General features: G+C 41.8%; 1 protein-coding gene across 1 annotated transcript in view; it reads right to left on the reverse strand.

Moving 5' to 3' along the window:
• Positions 1–14,641, reverse strand: part of VPS8 (VPS8 subunit of CORVET complex) — a 405,986-nt gene that overhangs the window by 159,666 nt on the left and 231,679 nt on the right. The window contains exon 35 of the mRNA XM_066240876.1: positions 9,275–9,321. Within this exon, the coding sequence (XP_066096973.1) occupies positions 9,275–9,321 (47 nt within the window). The remainder of the gene's footprint in view (positions 1–9,274; positions 9,322–14,641) is intronic.

Genomic DNA, 14,641 nt, shown 5'->3' on the forward strand with positions numbered 1-14,641 from the left:
AAAAAAAAAAAAAAAAAAAACTTTCAGGGGCTTATTGCCTCATACAAGCCTTACACCTAATCAATGAGGCAGTAATTCCCCTCCATCCAGTAGTCCCTAATCTCTACAAGTTACTATCACACATTCCCTCAAACACCACTCACTTCACGGTCCTAGACCTCAAGAATGCCTTCTTTACCATTCCTCTATACCATGACTCTTACTTTCTGTTTGCTTTTCTTGGACTGACCTGGACACTAATGCAGCCCAGCAACTTACATGGACTGTCTTACCCCAGGGGATCAAAAATAGCCCACACCTGTTTGGGCAGGCACTAGCTCAGGATTTAACAGCATACAATCTCAAAACTAGTACTCTCTTACAATATATAAATAACCTACTCCTCTGCAGCCCCTCCCTATCTGCCTCAAGGAGACACACAGCTACCCTTCTTAACTTCCTTGCTATGAAGGGATATCGTGTCTTCTCTGCTAAGGCTCAACTTCATTCTTAGTCCGTAGTCTATCTAGGTATCACCTTAACCCCTACCACCTGAGGTCTCACCCTAGATCGAACTCAGACCCTCTGTAGTCTTCAACCACCTACCCCGCAAATCAAATCCTTTCATTCCTTAGTCTAATAGGTTTCTTTAGACACTGGATTCCCAGTTTTGCTCTCTTAGTCAAGCCCCTCATGAGATCTTCTGAGCATGGCTTTTAAGGTCTGTAATGCCCAAGGAAGTATCAGAAAAGGCAAATAAGGCCCAAAAGAAGTCAGGAAATACCAGCTTTTGGCATACGCTCTTAATGGCTCCAGCACCCTAAAGGGCTTCACAGGATTCCATCAGGGCCCTGACCCAGAGTAGAAAGAAAGGTCATTGAACTAAAGTCTGCCAGGCTTCCCAGCTCCACCAGTTTACACAATTATGCTGTGGAAAGAGGGACACGAGAAGGCAAGCTGCCCCCTTGCTCCATGGAGGGAGGGTTCAGTCTCTTCTAGTCCTGCTCCAGTTACCTGTCACCTGACCTTGCCCAGCGTGCTGGGAATTGCCAATGAAGGCCCAAGGACACTGTTCACAAGCCTAAGGTATTTCTTCGAAGTAGCAGATAAACTGATCTCATTTCTTGTAAACACAAGGGCCATCTACTATGTCTTGCCCTTGTGTTTTTATTTGAGTTTTATTTATCCCTCGAAGATTTCTACTGTGGGTATTGACAGTCTGATTTTGTTGCTTTATTTAATGTATAGTATCTCCTTTATTCCTCTTGTCTCAATGCCCCATGCCTATTGTAGGCTGGGACCTGCTGCTAATTCCAGCTAGAAGCAGTGGTCACTAGGACTTAAACTCTAATTGCAAAGTATAGAAATGTAACCACCCTTTCCCTAAGTACTTGCAGGATTTACAGGTTACTCAGCAAACTAAGATTGTCCAAGAGGTGCTTCTAGCATTATATCACCCAAGGATTGACTTTCATGTGGACAGGTCCACACACCATGATCCTGACAACTCCCACTGCTGCTAAGGGTGACTCTTTCCTCCACCCTAACCATCTGGAACTCAGAAACAGAGAAACAAAACTGACCCCTTGCCCTTCTATTCTCTATTCACCTCTCAACATGCCTCACCCAATCAGGGGCTTTCTACTTGTGTGAGACCAACACCTATATATGTCTCCCTACTAATTGGACAGAAACCTGTACCCTAATCTATCTCATCTCAAATATCAACCAAATCCCACCGCATGAGCCTCTTTCAATTCCTAGTACACTACCATCAATCTAAGGACCAAACAAGCTGTATAGGTAATCCCTCTTCTTATTGCTTTAGGAATCTCTACAGAAGTAGGTCTAGGAGCAGGGGGACTGGCCACTTCCCTGTCTTATTCCCACTCTTTCTCTCTCTCTCTCTCTCTCTCTCTCTCTCTCTTTTTCTCTCTCTCTAAAGCCCAGCGAATTAGTAAACATGGAATTAGTGGTTTTGCACAAACTGGGTATCTTGACTATTGCCTTTCATTGGTCCACTCACTCTCCTATTTATTTTTCTAACTTTTGGACCCTGCCTCTTACATTTGTTCACTAGTTTCTTACAAAACCACATGCAGACCTTCTCCAATCAGAAAATTGGAAAAATCTACCTAACCCTACACACCAACCCTAAAACCTGCCCTCACGAAACAGAAAAATCTGGAACCCTATAAAAACACCCCTACTCTGAACAATGGTAGAAAAATCCCTTATTCTCGATGCTAGCACCAATTATAGGACCAATCCTAATTTTGTACCTAATTTAAATGCTTGCCTCTTTCTTTATCAAGTTCCTGTAGGCTCGAATGAGAGAAATCTCCAGGATTACCTATAGTCAAATGCTTTTACAACCCCTACTCCAACTACCCCAAGGTGGGGTTCCCGAAGGAGGCCCCCAATAGGGATAACAGCAGGAAGTAGCTCCAGAAGATGACTGGTCCTAGACAAACCTCCTTCCTAAACCCTATACCCTCTCCTTCCCCCCGCCTCTTTTCCTTTTTTATCATACCACAGAGTTGAGAAATGATAGATATATGAAATTCCAACTGCTCTTTTGTTGTCCCACCTGGCTGCCTGACCTCACCCTTACTTACTGGATAATTGCCCCTGAGGCAGAAGAGTTCCAGAAAACTGAACAACCGCCCAAGAAGGAGCATTCCAGAAAGCCGAAATCCTAAAACCATAAAAGGGAACATACCAGAACTTTTGACTCAGTACTCCCTCAGGCTCTTCCAAGCCCTATAAAATTCACTCATAGCCTGTAACTGATGCCCTTCTCCCCAGAGAAATGCCTGGCAGGGTTCCTGTTTTCCTTTCAATAGCCTGTTACTCTGGTCTTTTCTGACTCCCATGGATTCCAACAGCTTCTTACTCTCTGCACAAACTGGGTACTTTCTCTTTTCCTGCCATCTTGGCTTTTTTCCCTTCTCCTCCTTCCTATCCTTTCTTTTTAAAACATTTCTGGCACAAAAACCTCTCCTCCAGCAACATTAGTATAACAATGGCCCTTCCCAAGCAGGAAGATAATTAGCAATTTCACAGATCACATACCTGGCGCTGCCAATCACCATTTTTAACAATGAAAGTGAGCAAACTCAAATAACACAAGTTTTACAAACTAATTTGCCCAACAGCCAGGCATGTGGATGTCCCAGGTTCGATTCCCGTTCAGGGCACACAGGAAAAGTGACCATCAGCTTTTTCACCCCTCCCCTCCAGCTTCTCTCTCTCTTTCCTTCCTGCAGCCACTGCTCAATTGGTTCGAGTACATTGGCCCCAGGCACTGAGGATGGCTCCATGGGCCTTCTGTCTCAGGTGCTAAAAATAGCTCAGCTGCAAGCATGGCCCCACTGGGCAGAGCATTGGCCCCAGATGGGAGTTGCCGAGTGGATCCTGGTCAGGGCACATACACATCTCTTTAAAGGTGGAGCTAAACAATCAGGCTTGTTAATTCAATGCTCTATTAAAGAAAAAACTTACTCATAATGCTTTTTAAAACAGACTTTATTGTTCCCTTCATTACTGCAACAGAAAAGATGAAGTACCTAAGAATATATTTAACCTAGGAGGTAAAAGACTTGTACTCGGATAATTATAAGAAATTGAAAAAAGAATTCAAGGAAGATACAAACAAGTGGAAGCATACACTGTGTTCATGGATAGTGTGTGGCCAGTAGCCATGGCCACCATCATAGTAGTCTGGCCCATGCAGGTTCGCATAGGATTCGGAGAGACGGTAATAAAACAACGGAGCCAAGAACTGGTGGGCCATTAGCTTTAATCCTAGCTTGCACCCGGCAGGCAAGCAATACACACAGTGGGAAAACACTTCCCTTTCCATTCAGAGCTCCCAAAGCCACTGACTTATCTGAGTTTCCTAGAATCAAAGGTTTCTAGCTCACTAGTCTTATTCACCTGTTTCCCATCTCCTTCCTTCTCCCTGCACAAACTCTGCACAAACAGGCTGCTCTTTCAGCACCCCACCATCTTGGCTGCATCACCTCTCCTCCATGTGGCCTTTCTCTACTTTCCTCTCTCCTCTAATGCTAATCTCAGGAACTGAGAGCAAGCAAGCTCCCGGTTTGCCACACTTTATAGTGTAGAAATCAAAACCTTTAATCCAATATACAAACAAGGAAGTCTCTGATACAAAGTCACTTATCTGAGGCATAATGGGATTCCTCATGAGAGTGCACCACCCTACATCAAGCAAGGTCACCTGTGTGGGGAAAAGTTTAGTCTTAAAACTAAGCCTCAGGCTATAACAACCCGGCCTGCTTACAACCTGTCCCCTACACACAGAGCAAACATATATATCAAATTTACAAACTTATTTGACCAACAGATAGGAAGAATAAACATCATCAAAATGTCTGTATTACCCAAAGCAATCTATAGATTCAATGCAATTCCTATTAAAATTCCAATAGTATACTACACAGATCTAGAACAAATATCCTAAAAATTTATATGGAACCAAAAAAGAACACGAATAGCCTTAGCAATCTTGAAAATGAAGAACAAAGTAGGAAGTATCACACTTTCTGATATCAAGTATATACAGGGCAATTATAATCAAAATAGGTTGGTACTGGCATAAGAACAGGCATACAGATCAATGGAACAAAACGAAGAACCCAGAAATAAACCCATGCATTTACAGTCAATTGGTATTTGACAAAGGAGGCAAGAGTATACAATGAAGTAAAGCCAGTCTCTTTAATAAATGGTGTTGGGAAAATTGGACAGGTACATGCAAAAAAAATGAAACTAGACCACCAACTTACACCATTCACAAAAATAAACTCAAAATGGATAAAAGACTTAAATGTAAGTCGCGAAACCATAAATATCTTGGAAGAAAACATAGGCAGTAAACTCTTAAATATCTCTCATAGCAATATTTTTGCCAATATATCTCCATGGGCAAGTGAAGTTAAGGACAAAATAAACAAGTGGAACTATATCAAACTAAAATGCTTTTCCACAGCAAAAGACACCATTAACAAAGTAAAAAGACAGCACACACACAAAGGGAGAACATATTCGTCAATAAGTCTGATAAGGGGTTAATACCCAAAAGATATAAAGAACTTCTAAAACTCAATACCAGAAATGTAAACAATCCAATTAAAAAATCACAAAGGAACTGAACAGACACTTCTTCAAAGAGGACATAGAGATGGCCAATAGGCAAATGAAAAAAATGTTCAATGTCACTAGTCATCAGAGAAATGCAAATTAAAACAATAATGAGATACCACTTTCACACCTCTCACACTGGCGCTCATTAACAAATCAACACACAAGTGCTGGTGAGGATGTGGAGAAAGGGGAACCCTCCTGCATTGCTGGTGGGAATGCAGACTTGTGCAGCCACTGTGGAAAACATTATGGCATTTCCTCAAAAAATTAAAAATGGAACTGCCTTTTGACCTAGCTATCCCACTTTTAGGAATATATCCAAAGAATCCCAAAACAGTAATTCAAAAGAAGATATGCACCCCCATGTTTATTGCAGTATAGTTTACAATAGCCAAGATCTGGAAACACCCAAGTGTTCATCAGTGGACAAGTGGATAAAAAAGCTGTGGTACAAGCACACAATGGAATACTACACAGCCGTGAAAAAGAAGGAAAGCTTACATTTTGCAATGGCATTGATGGACCTGGAGATTATTACGCTAAATAAAATAAGCCAGGCAGAGAAAGAAAAATATCATATGATCTTACTTATATGTGGAATCTAACGAATATGGTGAACTGAGGAATGAAATAGAGGCTGATGCAGGGTCCCGGGGAGCAGAGAGACAGCTGTCAGAGGGAAGGGGGATGAGTGGTCAGGATCAGAGAAAGTGGAGGGATCAGTGACTTTATATATATATAACACATAGATACAGAAAACAGGACAGCAAATCTCAGAGAGAAGTAGGGGAGGGAGTCAGGGGGAGGGGTAATGAGGGCAAAGGAGGTGTAATGAGGGCACATTGTTGGGGGAGTGAGGGTGTTATATTGATGAGATACTTGAATCCATGTTAACACAATAAATTAAAAAGTTAATAAAAAAAAAGACTTTATTTGGACTATCCTGATAGGGACTACTGCAATGAGGTTTTGACAGTAGGGGGGAGATTAGACTCAACTTCAAATACAACAAGGACAAGTGGGGATTTATAGCTGCAATGGGTCTGGGGTTGAAGAGGCAGTCAGTGGGGGGAAGATTACTAAGAATGTGAGGTCATTCTTTGCTAGACTGACTTAACAAGATTCTTACTGAAGGCAGGCCAGGGAGATCAGGTATTACTTGGGGTGAGGGGGTGAATTTGGACAGATATTTTCGGTGATCAGACACCAAGGGTAGGGGTCTTTCTAAAACGATGCTACAAGGACAGACATGAAAGCCCAGGTCAGACCTGGTTAAGGAGAAGACTCAGAGGAGACTGAGTACAGTTTGGTCAAGGGGAGAATCTCAGTCAGATCCTAATTTCTGCTAGACTAGTGCAAAACTGGCAATTTGGATGTTGTAAAAAGTGAGAACATTGTAGGTCATGTTGCTTTTTGGGCAAAAGGAAAAATAAAGGTTCTGGGTACACTGCTTCTTTTTGAAGTAGGTCAGAGGGGACCTTGTAGCGAAATTGATATGACAGGAAGGAAGAATGTGTGACAAGTTAGTTCAGAGAAATTATACTGGTTAGGGTTAGTTCAGGGAGATAAAACATACTTGAGTAAATGTAAAATTATTTGTGGTGCTAGTGAACAAAACAACTTTCACACTATTCTTAAAGGGTCTTATCTAATTAACACCTTTCAAATCTAGATGTAGGTAATAACAGAGCAAGATTTTTCATGAAAGACTTCTGAAACTGTTGTAATGTGCCATGTTCATTACTATGAAGTTTAAATTAAAGAGTGACGGAAATGTCAGAGCAAATGACTATATATATATTTATATTACCTAATATTAGTATTTTTTTTATTTTGAAAGAGTCGGATTTGGTCACCATTGGATTATATACTTTTGTTACATGTGAGCAAAGACTAAGTCCAAACCTGAACCTTCTCTGTCTTTCCAGCCTGAGTGTCTCCAGGTAGGATGGTTGAGAAAAAAGAATTTGGTAAAGTAAATGGTCCTAGGAGAAGAGGAGCCAAGTCCTAAGAGAATATATTTGACACTGGAGAAAACACACGAGAAGAAACAGAAGGCTCTGGAGAAAGGGCTAGGAACCGAGGCAGCGTGCCTCCTGCCCCTTCCCCCAGCCCAGTGCTCCGCGCTCTGGCCTTCACTCCATCTCCCTCCACCCCACTTCGCCTGCTCTCCCCATTCTTTCCCCAGCTCTCTCCCTCCCTCCTACGCCAACTCCAATTCTCCCATACCTCCATCAGTTAATGACAAGGGTAGACCAGGACCCATATTGGCTTTTAGAACAACACAAATGATTAATAGAAAAAAATTTTAATTTAGGTTCACCTGACCAGGCAGTGAAGCAGTGGATGGAGTGCCAGCCTGGGACACTGAGGACCCAGGTTTGAAACCCCAAGGTCACCATCTTGAGGGTGGGCTCACCAGCTTGAGTGCGGGTTCACCAGCTTGAGCATGGGGTCACTGGCTTGAGCATGGGATCATAGATAGGACCCCATGATCAGTGGCTTGAGCCCAAAGATAGCTGGCTTGAAGCCCAAGGTTGCTGGCTTGAGCCCAAAGTCACTGGCTATAGCAAGGGGTCACAGGTTCATCTGGAACCCCCTGTCAAGGCACATATGAGAAAGCAATCAATGAACAACTAAGGTGCTACAACTATGAGTTGATGCTTCTCATCTCTTTCCCTTCCTGTCTTTCTGACCCTGTCTGTCCATCTCCCTCTCTCTCACTCACTCTCTTGCTAAACAAACAACCAACCAACCAAAAAAATCTAGATTCTATAATATTCTGAGAAAAGAGAATGAAAACACAGATACTTTGAAAAGGTCTTGAACTGGGGTACAGAGAGAAAATATCAGATTGCTTTTCTAAACATCTGCATACACATATCTGTATGACTAAATTCAAATGTGGCTCATAGCCTGCTCAAGGTTTAAATGATTGAGATTTCAAATAAAATTGTACCATCAACAAAATCACTAGTATATTGCTATTTAAAAATAGCACAGAATATTGTAATAACTGAAACTGATATTATAATCACTTAAGTAAATGACCATTTTCAATGACTAGTGTACATTATAATGCAATTTAAAAGTTTGTACGTCTAATGTAAAGCTTTTTTATTTTGGAATATTACACTCAAGCCAGTGATGCTTAACTCTAGGTATACATAAAAAATATCCCCACCCACAGTGATCCTGTGGGGTAGGACCCAGGCATCTATATATTTTTAAGAGTTAGGTAATTCTGACACACACTTTTGGTTAAATGTGACTGTCTTAGAGGGTTTTAAGTGTTATTACCCTCAGCTCCCAATGTACTCCAATTAGTCAAAAGAAAATGTTAAGATCTAATAATGCAGAGCTGTTTGCTTACAAATCCATCATCTCCTTGGGCTAGTTTTTATTTGATGAGTACCACTAGGAAGCACTTAAAAAACATTTAAACTTTCCTTCTTACACCACCAGGAACAGTTCTTTAGAATTAAACACTTCAAATGCAAATTTAAAAGGTAAGATATTTATTTTATTTTTTTTAATTTATTCATTTTAGAGAGGAGAGGAGAGATAGAGGGAGAGGGAGAGAGGAGAGACAGAGAGAAAGAAGGGGGGAGGAGCTGGAAGCATCAACTCTCATATGTGCCTTGACCAGGCAAGCCCAGGGTTTTGAACCGGCGACCTCAGTATTTCCAGGTCGACGCTTTATCCACTGCGCCACCACAGGTCAGGCCAAAAGGTAAGACATTTAAAGGTGGGCTGGGACTCAGTGTTCACTTTGAGAAGTAAAGCTATCAATCTGCAGCATAGAACGCAGAACAGGAAGGAGTGAAGAAAGGGATAGAAAGAGGAAGCTAGCTGGTCATCAAATTCTTCCTAAAACATGTCCTCATTTGTCTAAATTATTTTATTTAACATGTATACTCATGTTCTAATGAAGAGTATTCCCTCAAGATATAATCTATTCTCAGGTTATGTACTATATTTTGGCATAATCTATTAACTGTTATTCCCACTAATATTAAAAATCAAGAACAGAATGTGCTATTTGGATACTATCAGCCAATTTCTTTAATTTATTTTCTTTTATTTCTAATCCACGTGTTATGAAAAACTAAAGTTACCAACATACCTTGGGTCAAGAAGACTCCGCAAAAATTTGAAAAGCAAAACCTGGTTCTGAGTAGAAAAACAATAAAAAAATACAGCATTAAAACACATTCTTCAAACTATGTCATGGTAAAGAATGACTCTAGAATATCCCTTTAAAATGCACACATGCATATGATTATTTCCATTAAGCCCTCTGTACAGAGCTAAGAAATCCTGATCATTTGGAAATCATTTCCTCTCACTAATTCTAATCACTGTCACATATTCTATTTTCAGTGCAGAATAAACACAAACACCTTGGTATTAGAACAACAACAAAAAACAAAACAACCCCCACCCCCCAAAAAGGCCTCTTCTAAGACAAATCCCAGTACAGTTTCAGCATAAGGATGCTTGGATCGGCTGGTGCTCTGAACTGCTGCTCTGTTGATAGTGAATTCTGGCTGTACTGATAGTTCACACTGCCTCACTTGGTCCTTCTTGCGACAATGGTCTATGTGAGATAGTTAATCTACGCAGGGTGGGAGTTGGAGGCCCACTTAACACCCACCACCAGAAAAGCTCATTAACTCCCCAATATAATCAATTACAGGAGAGATGGCAAACTATAACATGTTAGCAATTAACATGCCATGAAATCTGGGTTCTGTTTCTTCCAATTATTAGCTATATGACTTTAAAAAAACTTTTTTATAAGAATTTATTTGAGCCTGACCAGGCGGTGGCGCAGTGGATGGAGCGACGGACTGGGATGTGGAAGACCCAGGTTCGAGACCCCGAGGTCGCCAGCTTGAGCACGGGATCATCTGGTTTGAGCAAAAGCTCACCAGCTTGAGCCCAAGGTCACTGGCTCAAGCAAGAGGTCACTTGGTCTGCTGTAGCCCCCTGGTCAAGGTACATATGAGAAAGCAATCAATGAACAATTAAGGTGTTGCAACGCGCAACAAAAAACTAATGATTGATGCTTCTCATCTCTCCGTTCCTGTCTGTCTGTCCTGATGACAATTGCTGGAAAGCAAGATCTCAAATGCTCAGCTTTGTGACTATCTTAGCAATTCAGTTTTCTTATTTAAAAAAGAGAACAGCAATATTTTCTCTGCCTTCTGCACAGGATAGAAATAAGGATTAAATGTATAGTTTAGTTTTTCTGTTTTCTTTACTTTTTTTTCCCCTTGTTTTTCCAAGTGAGAGAAGGGAGGATAGACAGACTCCTGCATGCATCTGACTGGAATCACCTACGGCCCTACTCTGGGGCTGATACTCGACTCATCTGGGGCCAGGCTCACAACCGAGTTATTTTTAGCACCTGAGGCAGAGGCTCCCTGGAGCCATCCTCAGTGCCTGGGGCCAATGAGCTCGAACCAATTAAGCCATGGTTGTGGGAGGAAAAGAGAGAGAAAGATAAAGCAGAGTGTGAGGGGTGGAGAAGCAGATGGTCACTTCTCCTGTGTGCCCTGGCCGGGAGTCAAACCTGGGGTATCCACATGCCAGGCCAGCACTCTACCACTGAGCCAACCAGCCAGGGCCTCAGGGCCTTTCTTTACTTTTTTGAGACAAATTTCACCTATAAAAAACAGGGGCCTCTAAAAACTGAAAAGGATTAATGTAATTTAGAATACATTTTAAATATATTTATCAGTCTTTAATTTTTTTATCTTTTTCTTGGCATATCACTTTGTTTTACTTTATACAACCTTCTTCTGATTAAAACTTAATATTCTGTGCATATCTGTTATTTCAAACATTCTGAAAACAATAGGTCAGAGGCATCTTGTCATCAAAAGCGAAAGGTACTTTATAAAAAGTGTATGGGATTCCCTTACATCAGGGGTCCCCAAATTTTTTACACAGGGGGCCAGTTCACTGTCCCTCAGACCGTTGGAGGGCCGGACTATAAAAAAAAACTATGAACAAATCCCTATGCACAGTGCACATATCTTATTTTAAAGTAAAAAAACAAAACAGGAACAAATACAATATTTAAAATAAAGAACAAGTAAATTTAAATCAACAAACTGACCAGTATTTCAATGGGAACTATGCTCCTCTCACTGACCACCAATGAAAGAGGTGCCCCTTCCGGAAGTGCAGTGGGGGCCGGATAAATGGCCTCAGGGGGCTGCATGCGGCCCGCGGGCCGTAGTTTGGGGACCCCTGCCTTACATGGATCAATAAAAGTCTAAATTAAATACTTCATTTCCGCCTGACTGGGTGGTGGCACAGTGGATAGACAGTCAGACTGAAATGCGGAGGACCCAGGTTTGAGGCCCTGAGGTCGCCAGCTTGAGCGTGGGCTCATCTGGTTTGAGCAAAGCTCACCAGCTTGGACCCAAGGTCGCTGGCTCGAGCAAGGGGTTACTTGGTCTGCTATAGCCCCATGGTCAAGGCACATATGAGAAAGCAATCAATGAACAACTAAGATGTCGCAACAAAAAACTGATGATTGATGCTTCTCATCTCTCTCCGTTCCTGTCTGTCTGTCCCTATCTATCCCTCTCTCTGACTCTCTGTCTCTGTAAAAACAAACAAAAAACAAAACAAAAAACCCCACTTCATTTCCTTAAAAGAAATGTGTAAAACTCAACAAATAGCCACCTTTCTTTCTTAAATTAATTAATTTAGTCCATGATACTTCAGTTTTTATATATTTGCTGATGAATGACATTACATATATTCATTTTACCTGGCCTCTCTGCCTCTAAATATCTTCAGAGGCTACAGGAAAAAGAAAACCCTGCAGTGGATAATCTTACATTTTAAACAACGACACTATAGATGAAAAGGTCACCAGGATTGCTGGCCTTTCATGGGTTATAGTAGTTTGAAAAGAAATGCCTTCCTGTTCTCCCCTCACTTGAGTGGACTGGATGACCCTCCACGTGCTTCCTCAGTATCCTAGGCAGGGCTCTATCATCATTTAAGTCAAACTTTTCTACAATCATCTTCTGGCTTATTTGTCTTCTTCCTTCAACACAAGGATACATTTTTATGCTTTTGTATCCTTAGCACTTAATGTTTTTGGCCCACAGCAGGAATTAATAGTTTTATCTAGAGTAAATGGACCTCATCATGCTGGACCATCATGCCTGATCTCTGGGAGTCATTTTTAATTCCTCCCATCTCATGCAACTAATTTCCAAGCCTTATACATTTTAGTTCACACACACTGAGCCTATCCTCTCCACTGCCCCGCCTTAGTCCTGTCTTCACCCTGGACACTTCTAACTGGTCTAACTGGTCTGTCTCCTCTACTTGTTCTCTTTGCCAGTCCACTCTCCATTTAATTATCTTTTCTTCTTCTTATTTTTTGACTTTGAGAGTATGTCTATTAGCTGGAGACAGTGAAACAAGGAAGGGTTCAGGATAGAAGCAGCATCAGCAGAGAGCCTAGGCAGGGCTGCTTTGACCCACTGAGAAATAAGTCACAGTGACAGAAGTGAGCCAGGGCGGGGCTGCTCCGGCTCACTGGAAAGTCAGAGAAAAGGGGGCCTTGGAGACAGGATCAGGGAATTAGCCAGGGAGGAGCTGCGCTGACCATTGTTTCCCTGGTTGCAAGTCTTGTGGAGCCCCTTAGAGTTTAGGAGATGCAGGCCTGCGAGAGAAGAATGGCTCATAGGGGGGAGAAAGTACTCCATTTAGTTTTCTGTAAAATGAATCTAATGATGTCACTCAATCCTGTGCTTAAAAAACTTTAATAATACAGAACATATAGTACACAGAAGATACATTATAATTTCTTTGCAGTACATATAAGATTGTGTAATATCAGGCTCCAAACTCCTATTTGCCAGTCTCTACACTTCTTTTTTGGCACTTTCATTGTAAATTGATTGCTTCTGATACTCCAGTCGAGCCAGTGACCCCTTGCTCAAACCAGTGACCTTGGGCTCAAGTTGGCAACCTTGTGTTTCAAGCCAGCGACCAGGGGGCCATGTTTATGATCGCACGCTCAAGGCAGCAATCCTGCATTCAAGCTGGCAAGCCTGTGCACAAGCTGGATGAACCCACACTCAGGCTGGAAGCCTTGGGGTTTTGAATCTGGTCCTCAGTGTCCCAGGTTGACACTCTATCCACTGCACCACCACTGGTCAGGTCAGCCTCCACATTTCTAACTTCTCCCCTCCAACAGTTTTTATAGCTCAATCTAGTGTTTCCTCCACCATTGTCCTTACCACATCAAGCTTTACATAGACCCCACCACTCTCTGAATAAGCATGTTGCTTTATACTTTCAAGTATTTACATACAAAGAACCCTTTATCTAGAAAGCCGTTCCCAATTTTCTGCCTAGAACACTGACAACAATCAAGACCAAGTTCAGACATGTATGGAAACTCCTGACTGATTTTCTCACATAGTCAATTATTTATTTATTTATCATTATATATCATTATAAATCTATTATTTATCTATTATCTATCTAGCTATCTAGCTAGCTAGCTATCAAGTGAGAGGTGGGGAGGCAGAGACAGACTCTTGCATGTGCCCCAGCTGGGATCTATCCAGCAAGCCCCCTACAGGTTGATGCTCTGCCCATCTGGGCTGCTGCTCTGTTGCTCGGCAACCGAGTTATTTTAGTGCCTGAGGCAAGGCCATGGAGCCATCCTCAGCATTTGGGGTCAACTTTGCTCAAACCATTCAGCTATGGCTGCAGGAGGGAAAGAGAGAGATAAGGAGGGAAGGAAAAAGGGAGGTGTGGAGAAGCAGATAGTTGCTTCTCCTATGTGCCCTGACTGAGAACTGAACCTGGGACTTCTACACACTGGGCCAACACTCTACCACTGAGCCAACCAGCTAGGGCCTTCTCATATAGTCTATTACTCCTCTTGTTCCTACAGCGTTTTTTATATACGCCTTCTATAGTGTTTATAACATCACAGTGTGGTTATATAAGTGCTTCTCTGTCCTACAAGGAAAAAAAAAAAGATTGTATCCTTACTTGTGCCTCTCAGGACCTAATCGACTGTGGTACACAGTTGGGTCACAATGTGTTTAAATGAATGAATTCCATATCGTTACCTGTCATGCTAGCTGCCTCCCACACACTTCTCTGGCTTCTATTTTGCATACTTATCCCCTACTATTATTATTGTCACTTGAGGACTTTGGGTTGTGCTTTATGCCCCATCATTGTCCTATTCCCTCCATTTATCACTTGTGACCACAAGAGTAGTGAGCAAGCCATGGTAGTGACAAGTGCAATGCTCAGTCCATCAACTAATACTTCAAACTGAGCATCTCAATATTCATCACTAATATAGCTGTTTTCTAGGTAAGAGTTTCCAAGAAAAATTTGATATAGTCAGCATAAACCCCAACTGAGGATTACAAAAGTCTGAATAAATAACATGAACCTCACAGAGAATAAGACTAGTTCTTGTAGCATA

This window comes from Saccopteryx bilineata, chromosome 8 (assembly GCF_036850765.1).
Source record: "Saccopteryx bilineata isolate mSacBil1 chromosome 8, mSacBil1_pri_phased_curated, whole genome shotgun sequence".
NCBI classification, from domain to species: domain Eukaryota; kingdom Metazoa; phylum Chordata; class Mammalia; order Chiroptera; family Emballonuridae; genus Saccopteryx; species Saccopteryx bilineata.